Genomic DNA, 12944 nt, shown 5'->3' with positions numbered 1-12944 from the left:
GCGAAGGGCAGCACCAACCTAGAGTCTATCTGTGCACGTCCCTGCCCATGTGATACGCTAGTGTATCTTTTACTGCTGTCTCTGACGCCTGAATAAGAGTGTGTGTGTGTGTGTGTGTGTGTGTGTGTGTGTGTGTGTGTGTGTGTGTGTGTGTGTGTGTGTGTGTGTGTGTGTGTGTGTGTGTGTGTGTGTTTTATCTCCCACGTCGCAGGTCCATGGACTGTCACTACGGACCCCCAGCTGCGGCTCAAGACTGTGACTGCGGACCGGGCCTCTCCATGGAGCACGACCGTGGATTTCTACTACACTACACTATACTGTATATTATCTTAACATTCTTATATTATACCATTATATACTGCATACACATTATTGCTGTACTATATTATATTATCATATACTATCTTACACTATTATATTTGCTACTATTGTTATTGTTACTACTTGTACTGTATCTCTTTCTGTCTCCCTCTCTCTCTTTTCTTTCCCCCGACACGGTCGAGGCAGAAGGCCGCCACCCTAGAACCTAGGGTCTGCCTGACGTTTCTTCCAGTTAAGAGGGAGTTTTTCATTGCCACTGTCACAAAATTGCTTGCTCAGGGTGGGATTGTCGGGTCTCACTCTCTTCTCTACATGTAAAGTGTCTTGAGACAACTTGTTGTGATTTGACACTTTAATACAATTGAATTGAAATTGAAAAGAGAGAGAGTGTGTGTGTGTGTGTGTGTGTGTGTGTGTGTGTGTGTGTGTGTGTGTGTGTGTGTGTGTGTGTGTGTGTGTGTGTGTGTGTGTGTGTGTGTGTGTGTGTGTGTGTGTGTGTGTGTGTGTGTGTGTGTGTGTGTGTGTGTTGGTCAATGCCCACACCCCTGCCCGACCACTCCGGTCTGCCACCTCGGGGCGACTGACTCCCTCCCCACTCAACGGTCCTTCTGGTCGATCGACACGGTCACGACTTTTTTCTGTTCTGGCCCCACAGTGGTGGAATGAACTTCCCACTGATGTCAGGACAGCAGAGTCACTGCCCATCTTTCGCCGCAGGCTGAAAACCCACCTCTTCAGGAAACACTACCCTTCCTCTTTGCCTGGCCTACTTGTTGTTAACTAGTTGTAGGAACTATTTGTTGTTAACTAGTTGTAGGAACTATTGGATCTATTAGCTCGTGCTCATTTGATTTGGCTATTTTATCTCATGTGTTTATGAAAGTAGATAGCTGATATATTGCACTTTTACCTTAGCGTTAGGTATACTCTTGGTTGCTTGTTTTTACAGGAAATGCACTTAAGACCTCTGGTGATTAGTAGTTTCGTTCCCTACCTATGTTGAATGCACTTATTGTAAGTCGCTTTGGATAAAAGCGTCTGCTAAATGACTGTAATGTAATGTAATGTGTGTATGTGTGTGTGTGTGTGTGTGTGTGTCTAGGAAAACGCAAAAGATTTATTAAAGTGATTTGACACTTTAATAAAATTTAATTAAAATTGAATTGAAACAGATATTATTGCCCATAAAAGGAGTCTCTGTTTTTTTTTTTTTTTTTTTTTTTGCTATCCATTCACTGGCACATTTACAGGTCTTTAACCGCATACAGCTTACCGTCCTCCCAGGAGAAGGGTCGGGGGGCTTCGGGCTTGGGGGGCTCGGGGAGGTGTAAGCCGCTGGGGAAGTCGAAGCCGATGCGCTCGGCCTCCCGCCGGGCCTTCCTGAGGATGGCCCCGCCGTGGTCCTGCATCCGCAGCCCGGCCCGGTTGAAGAACGTGTCCTTGGCGTTGTACTTCATGCAGTTGAAGATGATGAGGTCGAAGTCGGCCTCGAACTCCTCCAGGCTGCCGTAGCCGTGCTCGTCGATGCGCCTCCTCATGGTGGAGAAGTCCATGGGCTTCTTCACGTGGTCCAGGTAGTCAGGAACCTGAGAGAGACAATGGAGAAGAAGACGTACATTTTGAACAACATGTAGTAGAGTTCTAGGCCCGTCCCTGACTCAGTGGCGTGCACAGAAATTTTGAGGGGCAGGTGCTCAAGTAAATTATACTTTTTTTGGTTTACTTAGTCTGCTCTTTTCTCCCTCTACACCTATACCTCTTTGCCAAAAATAGTCGATCTACAAGCCCACAACGCCTCGCAGCGCGAGGCGTTGTGAGCTTGTAGATCTGCTATTTTTGGCTAAAGATCTCCTCAGAAAAGGGATGCTAGGTTTCAAGTGGTTATGGTAAAAAGAAAAATCATATCACATAAAGATTTGGCGGACCGCCTGTAGTAACTCTGAGGACCCCCTAGGGGTCCCGGACCCCCTGTTGAAGACCCCTGCTGTAAACTGAAAAAAAACAAACATTTTTTTTTTTTTTTCCAAAAGGGCACTTCTGGTCAAGAGGGCAAAGGGCAGGTGCTCTAGCACCACCTAGAGTCTATCTGTGCACGTCCCTGCCCTGACTAAGAATTGAAATAGTCGAATCTGATAGGCCAAATGTTGCCTATAGTCGACAGGTAAGTTCATCATGCAAAAAAGAAGAAGAAAAAAAAACATTTTCCCCCTTTTATTTGTGTGCATGATTCCACTGAGAGATTGGCAGTCGATTATTCGACTAATCGAGGTCATGCCTACAGGGTTCCCAGAACTTCCCACACATATTTAGCAATGAATTTTCAAAACTTTTCCATAACTAGTATTTTACCCCATTTCCAGTTATATAGCAATCTTACGATGCAATAATGAGGCTCTTACACCCACGCTGGGCAAGACCGGTTGAGTGTCTAAACAGAAGTACCGGAATGTAGTGGAAGTACCGCCCAAGGAAATGACGTTGTTGACGCTTTACAAATCTGTAAATCTTTACATTCTCCGTGAATGAAACAAGCGTTATGATTGGTCGAAAAAAAAAAAAAAACGTGTTTACGGGGGAAATACGTACAACGGAAGTCCCGCCCCTATAGACACTCCCTGCATTAGGTCGTGACCAGGCTTTTCTCTTCGCAGATGAGTAAGGCTGGGATTCTGGGAACGAGGCTACCTTACACCAGTGTGCTATCAATGCACCAAGACTCGAGCGAAGGAGGTGTCGCGTGACGAAAAGAACAGAGCTACAAGCACAACCACAACATATCACATTGCAACGTGTTGTTACCTTGAAGATCTATTGTTTTTGTAATTCCAAACCTTTTCCTGGATTACTGGATTTCAAAATATTTCCAAGAATTTCATGACTGTGGGAACCCTGATGTAGGATAGTGAGTATAGGGGCACACGTGCAATATAATGAATTGCATTTTTATAGCCCCCATAACTATTCATAGTGAACAGATCAACCAGGTATGTTCGTATATATACCTAGGAGTAGTAATTGACCACCTTCTGTCATGGAAAGAACAGATTGAATCAGTGGGTAAGAAGACAAAGCAAAGAGTCTATTTCCTTCGCCGTTTGAGATCTTTTGGTGCTAGTAGACAGATTCTTCTTTTGTTTTTCACTTCTGTTATAATGAGTGTTCTTCAGTACTGTAGTACCACCTGGTATGGATGTCTGTCTGTAGCCTTAAAGTCACAACTGCTGCAGCAACTGAACATTTGTTCAAAGATTGTTGGACAGCCACTTCAGAGGCTCTATACAACTACGTATAATGATAGTATGATAAGGTTGGCAAGGAATATCACTTCAAACACTAGCCATGCTTTGTATGGAGAATATAGGTTGCTGCCTTCAGGAAGGAGATACGGTGTTCCTACATACAATAAGGTCAAACTGAAGAGGTCCTTTGTCCATCAGACGACACTGAGGCTTAATCAGGATTTATAGGCCAAGGGTAGGCTGAGAGGTGGACATTGCTCTTGTCTTTGTATGTCTTTATGTATGTATTTTGTATTGTGTTTTGTTTTTCTTGTGTCATGTCAAATGTGTGAACTGTTCATTGTTGCATACATGGCTGCTGGGTCGCAAGACAAATTTCAGTGTGAACTGACAATAAAGTATTATCGTATCGTATCGTATCGTATTTTCCAAGTGCTCAAAGCGCTTTACAATGGTTCATTCATTCATACAGGGGGAAGGTGGAGCGCCGAACAGTCGACGCCAGCATCCCCACTTTTCCCCACACCAATGGTGGCAAGCTAGCTCCAACCGAATCATTGGAGACAATGTACGATACGATACAACTTTATTGTCAGCTCTCACTGAAAATTGCTTTGTGTCCATGACGTCACCGCTCAAGATACAGACAGGACATACACAATACATTACACAAGGTACATTACAGGGCACACATCACAGAAGCAGACAGAAACAAGAACAGTACAACATATCCTCTGGGTTTACCGATTTTGGTTTAAAAGCAGAACAGACTGGTGTACAAAAGAGTTCTTTAGCCTGTTTTTCTTATATTTTGGGACTCTAAACCGCCTCATGGAGGGCATCAGTTGATATTCATAATTTAAAACATGTAAGGGGTCAGAGGAGATGCTCTTCGCCAATCTAAGCATGCTATTGATCTGGGCTTCTTTAAAGGAACGTAACACAACCTCAACTGGCCTACCAACTATTTTAGCGCAGATCTTAATTTGGCTATACAGTTTGTTCTTATATACCATTGATAGGCTGTTAAACCAAGCCGTGCTACAGTACAACATCACATTTTGAACAACAGACGTATAGAAAAGAGACAAGATCTGACTGCTAGCACCAAACCATCTAAGTCGGCGTAGGGAGTACATATGCTGCTGTATCCTCTTACAAGTATAATCAATATGAGATGACCATGATAAGGTGGCATCTATCATCACCCCAAGATATTTATAAGATGGGATGGGATGTAGGGTTCAGTGTCTCGCCCAACAACACTTCGACATGTGGACAGGAGGAGCCGGGATTCGAACCAGCGACCCACGGATCATTGGACGACCTGCTCTACCTCCTGAGCCACAGCCGCCCATATCTTAACCCATTCAATCCGGGAACACATCTGTGTCATATTAGATTCCTTTGGCTATTCAAAAAATGTGCAGATCTACAAGCTCATAGCGCGATACTCGGTGCTGCGCTATGAGCTTGTAGATCTGCACATTTTTTGAATAGCCAAAGTACAAAAATAATGGTTACATTGGTTACACAGATGCATTCCCGGTTTTAATGGGTTAATATGTATAGGTACATGTGGCCTGTTTGTAAAACACAACAACGACTAACCTCTTTGATGCTGACAGGCTGAGTAAAGATTCTGTAGGTGTCCTTCTCTTGCAGTTGGTTTAGAAGCGCCCTGAGCATAATGTTGAATGGAGTGAGCTGGACCTCTAATACTGATTGCTGGAGCTTCATCTGCAGGGCAAAAAGAAAACAAACAGAAAAGATTGGTTTGTTGTTTCAAATCGCGAATGATTTGCCATTTCAATTTATACCACATGCATTCTAGCATTCCCTTCTCTGGACATGTCAAAATAGGTATCATTCAATGAAAATAGGCACGCATAGGCCTGTCTAATCGCAATAATATGAGATAATCGCAATATTTTTTGCATAATCGTCATGATCGTTTCCATGTTGAAAGATTTTCACACATTTTCAAATATTTAAAAAAAAGCAGAAATAGCTGATCTACAAGCTTACAACGCGTCACTTTGTGATTCATCTATTTTTATATGTACCTGTATAAAAATTATTAAATATCTGCCCTGTGCGATTTTTGATTACGAAGCCTAAAAAGCTTCTTATGTTATGTTCAAATGTTCAATGCCAAACACACAATTAAATTGACAGCCCTAGCCAAGCATTCGGTGAAAATAGCCGTTCTGCAAGCTCACATGTCCCGACGTGTTGCGAGCTTGCAGCTCGGGCAATGAGATTGGGCGTAGAGGTGAAAAAAAAGGAGGGGGCCAAGGACAGGCCCCTGGTCAACAAAGTATATTGGGTTGGTTAAATGCATCAAACAGATTCAAGCCAAAGCAGTAAATCCTTTCATATTTGGGTTACCTTCCCGGTATCACATGGGTGATGTTTGCCTGAGAACTGTGTGCATTATGAGCCAGAATGTTCCAACCACCAGAGGGGGGAAAATGTTTGAAATACAATGAAATAATCATTGACTGACAACTCAATTGCAAAATTACCAGAATCTTCTAGAGCTGCATCCTACTATCCTAATTCTAGTAACCTCGGTGAGTAGGTGAAGCTACCCGGTTCTCCTCAGTGGCTGGACCAATTGCTCTGATTTCGCACACAGCCATTGACCATTACCATCTGAACTTAACTGTGAAGCCTGTTTTCCAATTTCATCAAATCTCAGCTTCTTATTAGCGTTTATGTGTCAAACAATGTCGCCTCCCGGGTTGCCAGATCATGTGCGCATATCCCCCCACGGATGCGTCGACCGGGTATGGTCTAGTTTAATTAAATTCAGCATGGCATTTGGGTGTCATATGCCAACAGTTTCAAAAAGTCTCAAACAGAAAAGAAGGCTGCAGATTCCACTATTCCACAATCTCTGAATGCCATATAAAGTCTGGAACTACACCTCCTGAAAGCCTGTTCATCATTTACGTACGAAAGTATATACATTTTATTTTAGAAATTCAATTTCTGATAAGCAGCAAGCTATATATATGCATCAGATTATTTTGATTTATATTAGGACACATTTGCGCGACTGTAGAGACAAAACAAAGCGGTGAGGAGACGTCGCATTCGCTTTGTCCTCTGATCATTTTCAGAGCTTCCGTTGCTCCAGACCATACATGGGCAACCGGCGGCCCCACCTTCACTTAACCCATTAAGACCTGGAACTGTGTCATTTTTAGATTTGAGCTAAAAAGCATTATTTTACACTTTGGGCTATTCAAAAATAGCAGATATACAAGCTCATAGCGCGGCACCGAGTGCCGCGCTATGAGCTTGTATATCTGCTTTTTTTGAAAAATCGTGGAAATGTGTGCAAATCTTTGAATATATATATTTTTAAAGCGAACATTTTTAACTCAAATCCTTGCTTCTGGGGGTCCCTGGAACAACATATTTTGTTGGGGGTCCGCGGCCAAATACATATAATTTTGGGGGTCCTTGACATGAAAAAGATTGAGCACCACTGATATAGAAACATACGTTTTTGAGAAAACTGCTGAGATTTAGGAGAAATGTAGAATCGGCTTCAGGTCTCAATGGGTTAATGCGGCCCGCAGGTTAATTATTATTGATGTCAGCCGTTACAATTGCAAACATGACCTGCTTTAATTACTTCAGTCTATATTAGTAGCTTAATGACTAGTATTAAAATTCTATTCTCTTTTTATGTCCAATGTATTTCTATTTAAGTTCATTAAGTTAACATAAGTATAACTACATGCATTTGAAATAAATAAAAAAAATGTAACTTTTCAGGATTCCAATTCAGAAATAGCAAAAAATAAAAGATCTACAAGTTCAAAACGTGTCCCACTGCGACACGTTTTGAGCTTGTAGATCGGCTACGTTTGCTACTTTTGTGTGACATAGAATGGCGAAAAAAGTAAAAATACGTAAATAAGAGGTGTCTGCCCGACAGTATATGCAATGTGGCCCTCTGGAGTGAATGTGGAAATATAGTGGCCCTCTCTCCATCATCAAAGTTGCATCACCCCTGCTCCAGACTGTATGACTGAAGCATTTGAAAGTGTAGCAGGCAACGGTCTGGCATCGTGCAATCTGGGAACCCAGACCTAACTGAAAATGAAAAACAGCAACCTCTGCTGTTTGTTCTATCTCAGTTAGCTCTGGGCGGAAGAAAACGCAGCACACGTGCGCAAGGAAACCGGGTTTTTTGGTCTGCCTTCACCGCTCCACTTCCCGGTGGTGCGACTATGTTTTCATTCCCACTAACAATATTTCTACACGGAACACTAACACCACTTCTCCAAGAGAACATGGATGGTTTTGGTTATAAGCCCACTTGTTTCTATGATGAAAGAGCAAGTTAAAATGTGAATATCTTTCCGTGGTTTTGTCTGCTCCGCGGACGCTATTGTTAAATTAGTTTCGGTTAGTTTCGAGGGGGGAAGGGTCGACGGAAACGCGAATCCCGCCCACTACATTTGATTGGGTAAAGCGTGGCCTAATTCCTGATCTGATAGCACGCCCACTTGAAACCAATGCGCACGAGTTGACAACACGGCTACCAACAGATTCAAACGTAGAGCAGAATCTGTTCTTGAGAGATTAGGCATCGTGAGACTCTGCAATAACAAGGCCGGCGGGATGATGATGATGATGCCTGTGGAACTTCACCTCTTCTCTTTTTAGCTTCTCCCTCTTCCTGATGAGCTCTAGCAGCAGGCGGGCGCGCTCCAGGTCGTGGCGGAGGCGATGCCACTCTTTCAGTTGCTCCTTCAGTGCTTGATTACTCTCCTCCGCCCTGCATTCCGGCTGTGGAGGAGGAGCCACTGGAGCCACTGGTGGAGCCTAAAAAAAAAAAAGAGACAAGACATTTCAATTCCCAGTGGTGTAAAGTAACAAAGTACATTTACTCTAGTACTGTGTTTAAGTACAGTTTTGAGGTATGTTCAGGTATGTTTTACTTTTGGTACTTTAAGTACATTTTTATGCCCAAACTTTTGCACTATTACTCAAGAACATTTTGAATTCCGGACTTGTAATGCAGTATTTATGCATCACAGTATTGATACTTTTACATTTTACAGTAAGTACAACATTTGAGTACTTTTTCCACCACTGTCAATTCCTAATGCCGAGCCCACGAAAGACAAAGAGCTCCGTTCACAAAATTCTCCCCGACACATTTTTTACGTGTGCTGTGCGTTTGTAAAAAAAAACCCATGGTGATGAGGTCGGTGTGCAATGTGGAAGTGTTGGGTTTCATGACAGGACTAACCGGCTGCCAGTGGTGGAGAGTAACTAAGTACATTTACTTAAGTACTGTACTTAAGTAACACTTTGAGGTATTTGTACTTTATTTGAGTATTTCCAATTTCCAATACTTTTACTCCACTACATCTCAGAGGCAAATATTGTACTTTTACTTCACTACAATTATTTGAAAACTTACTAGTTACTTTTCAGATATAAATTATTATATTATAAAACATACATTAACCACTTTAGCCCTATTTTATACACAGGCTATTTGAAAATAGCCGATCTACAAGCTCACAACGCGTCGCATCGCGGCGCGTTGTGAGCTTGTAGATCTGCTATTTTCAAAAATTTTAGTACTTTTACTTTTGGAACTTTAAGTACATTTTGATACCAATACTTTTGTACTTTTACTCAAGTAAATTTGGAATTCTGGACTTTTACTTGTAACAGAGTATTTTTATATTGCAGTATTGGTACTTTTACTTAAGTAAAGAATTTGAGTACCTTTTCCACCACTGGCAATGTGGAAGTGTTGGGTTTCATGACAGGACTAACCGGCTGCTGCTGCTGCTGCTGCTGCAGTTGCTGGGGCTGCGACGGCTGCTGCTTTGTTTTCTGAGGCTGGGGGTTGCTGGCCTGGAGTCGTCTGATTAGCGGCACGTTGTTTCTCGACTGCCTCTTGAGCACCCAGAAGCTCAGGACGCGCTCCACGAACGGCCTCTTCCTCTGGACAGACACCTGGTTGAGGATCGTATCCAAACTGGAGCAGGGAGAGAGAGAGGTACAGAAAGAAACCGAGGGGGGCAAGAAAGAAAGAAACCAGTCAGTAAGTGAAGGTGGGAAGAATATGAGAGAGGAGAAAAGTGACAGGGCGACAGAGAGATACAGGTTAAAGGGATATTTTTTCTATCAATTAGTCACCCTATGGAGACTTTAAATCATGGATATTTGTTTGTTTTTGTGGCATTCGGTAGGAGACGCTAAGGAGACTCTTTGTGTCTCCTACAGGAACCACTGCCTGTCATCAAATTATTGGCTTAGGAATGCGACAAACAAATATCCATGAATTCAAGTCTCCATGGGGTGACTAATTGATAGGGAAAAAAAAGTCATTTTGGGGGGTGAACTATCCCTTTAAAGACAGAGAGGCAGAGTGAGATACTGATCACAACAATGTGATCAGACTGGAGTCGATTTAAGTGGAAACTTAATTCACATGGATCAAAGCAAAAATGTAATCTCACGACTATGTGTATGGCCAAGTCCTGATGTGTAATTTGTGAGACAGTATGAAAGGTTTCCACCCCACACACACACACTAGCACCTAAACAATTAATACAATATGTAAAATTATGATGTTTTAGTATTATTATTCCTGCTGTTCTACAATATACTGCCAACCAGGTGAAGATATCAGATCGAGGCTTTAACCTTTTACTTAACTGTTAAGATTGTATGGAGACGCCTCTGAACATATTGCAAGTTTGACCACTTCAAATGCTCTAATCTTAAAATAATAACCAATTGCTTGCTTGATCTGACCATGTCACCAGTGTTACCAGATTCTGTGAAAGAAACAAGCAACCAGGTCTAGGAAAACCAGCCCAAAAGAAGCGACTATGGGTCACATGAGCACTTTAACATATACATCAGCTATTTGAAAATAGCCGATCTACAAGCTCGCGATGCGACGCGTTGTGAGCTTGTAGATCGGCTATTTTCAAATAAAATCTTGCAGGGAAATTATAACAAGCAGATCTGGCAACACTGCATGTCACCAGCAGCCTTACCTCGAGGCCGTTATGCTGGGTCCTCCAGAGCCGCTGGCCGGAGCCTCCTCGGGCTCCGGTTCCGGCTCTTCTTCCCGTTTACACCGCTTCTTCTGCCATCCTCCTTTTAACCTCTCGCTGCCTCTCTTCTCCCCTCGCGTGTGGCAGCGGCGGGGGGCGGGCGGCTTCGGCGAGCGGGCGCCAGCGTCATCGTCGTCCTCGTAGACGGTGAGCGGTCTCCTGTCGCAGCCCTCGGGCGTGTGGGCGCAGCAGTACGCCGTCTTCTTCACCGTGAACGAGCCCGACTCCTCCGCCGCCACCGCCTCCCGCACCGGCTCCATCTTCATGTAGAGGCCGGCCTTCTGGGCGCAGCTGACGTGGAAGGCCGTGTAGCAGTTCTGTTTGTGGCACTGGATGCACGCGCCCGCGCCCTTCTCCTTGCACAGGCAGCACGTGAGCTTCCAGCGGGCCGGCGGGATGTTGCTCACGCCGTCGATGGGCTCCACGAACACCGTGTCGGAGAAGCCCACCTCGGGCACCCACAGGGCGCACGCCACGTGGCCCCAGCGGTCGTCGTCCGTCTTCTTGAGGGCGCCGCCGCGGTTGGGGCAGAAGACGCAGTCGGCGGGCCGCGACGGGCACTGCAGGCAGTGACAATGATAATGATTTTATTCGTATAGCGCTTTTCTAAACAAAGTTCCAAAGTGCTTTACAGACATGTCAAAACAGTGATAAAAACCAACCAAGCAGTAGTAGCAACATACAGCAATAATATACAGCAATAGAGAAAAAAAATAGACTTAAGAAAAACCTTTAGCATACAAGTGTGTTTTCAGGAGAGATTTAAAAGAAAGCACCGGTTGTGCCAGCCTCAGCTTCTCGGGGAGGGCGTTCCATAGCCCGGGGGCCCGGATTGAAAAAGCCCGCTCACCCCGGGTAACAAGGTTTGCTGTAGGAGCGACCAACAGAGCCTTGCCTGAGGATCTTAAGTTACGCTCCGGTTTGTCAGGGCTCCAACATATCACAAATATATTTGGGAGCCTGTCCATGCAGGGCTTTGAAAGTAATAAGTAAAATCTTAAAATCGCTTCTTGCGCTAACAGGTAGCCAATGGAGAGCCGCCAATACAGGGGTGATATGGTCACGCCTCCTAGTATTAGTTTTGAACTAGTTGTAGACGGGATAAGACTTTTTTTGCTCAGGCCGGAGTATAGGGAATTGCAGTAGTCTAGTCTTGAAGAAATGAAGGCATGAATGACTATTGTAAGGTCTGCGACTGAGAGAAATGATTTAATTTTGGCTATGTTCCTTAGTTGAAAGTAGGGCAAACACAGAATATGGAGCGCACACCTGTGTTGATGAGGTGCTGGCCACGGCAGATAATAATGTTGAAAAGGATGAGGCCGCACAACTCTTAGCCACGATGCATAAAGTTTAATGAAATGAAACCAACGTTTCGACAAATATAGTCTTCCTCAGGGTTTTGATGTGCGGCCTCATCCAATTCAACCTTAGTTGAAAGTAACACGATTGGATCGTTTTTGTTACCTGCAGGCAGTGGCGGCACAGCCACTGGCCCTCGGGGATGTACGGCACGCCGTAGCACTCCTGGTGCACGGCGATGTTGCACGAGTCGCAGAAGAGGATGACGTTGGAGTCGGCGCCGTCGCCGTCCATGCACACGCAGCAGACGGCGTCCTCGTCCACCAGCGACTGCGCGTCGGGGCTCTGGCCCAGCGTGGCGGCGTGCGACTCCTTCTCGAAGCGGTCCATGAGGAACTCGAAGAGGTTGCAGGAGACCTGGCTGACGCCCTCGCTCCGCCGCTTGTCGTTGATCAGCTCCAGCCAGGCGAAGTCCTCCTCGTCCATGTCGTACTCCACCTCCTCGTCCAGCTCGTCCGCCGTCTGCTCCGTGTACTTGTAGTAGGCGAGCGCCCGCCGCGGCACCCCCGGCAGGTTGTGCTCCACCGTGCGGAACTTGGGCTCCAGCAGCTTCGCGCTTCCTCCCTTGCCGCCGCCTGGAACACATTTAAGTTGACGCTTAATTGTCACTCAAACAATCAGGGTTCCCACACATTTTTAACAATGAATTTTCAAAACTTTTCCAAAGTATTTTACCCCATTTCCAGGACTATAGAAATCATACAGAGCAATAATGAGACTCTTAAACCAGTGTGCCATCAATGGCCCAAGACGGACTCGAGCGAAGGTGTCACGTGACAAAAATAACAGATCTACAAGCTAACAACGTATCAAGTAGCACTACATTTTACCACATTTTACCTGTCTTTCACATAATGTTTGACAAAACCAATGAATTTCGTTGCTGTCGGGGAGAAACCTCTCATCTAC

The 12944-nt window shown here is 44.5% G+C and overlaps 1 protein-coding gene across 2 annotated transcripts in view; it reads right to left on the bottom strand.

Moving 5' to 3' along the window:
* Positions 1 to 12944, bottom strand: part of LOC311046706 (bromodomain-containing protein 1-like) — a 29812-nt gene that overhangs the window by 12516 nt on the left and 4352 nt on the right. The window contains exons 3-8 of one of the 2 annotated variants that reach the window (XM_084059210.1): positions 12141 to 12610; positions 10614 to 11233; positions 9327 to 9582; positions 8235 to 8408; positions 5172 to 5300; positions 1595 to 1907 (exon numbers count right to left, since the gene is read on the bottom strand). In XM_084059210.1, the coding sequence (XP_083915336.1) occupies positions 1595 to 1907; positions 5172 to 5300; positions 8235 to 8408; positions 9327 to 9582; positions 10614 to 11233; positions 12141 to 12610 (1962 nt within the window). The remainder of the gene's footprint in view (positions 1 to 1594; positions 1908 to 5171; positions 5301 to 8234; positions 8409 to 9326; positions 9583 to 10613; positions 11234 to 12140; positions 12611 to 12944) is intronic. The other variant, XM_084059211.1, reaches the window with a different exon arrangement.

The sequence above is a fragment of the Gymnoscopelus microlampas genome, assembly GCF_963454915.1.
Source record: "Gymnoscopelus microlampas genome assembly, chromosome: 6".
Lineage (NCBI taxonomy): Eukaryota > Metazoa > Chordata > Actinopteri > Myctophiformes > Myctophidae > Gymnoscopelus > Gymnoscopelus microlampas.
This window is presented reverse-complemented; position numbering and strand designations above follow the sequence as displayed.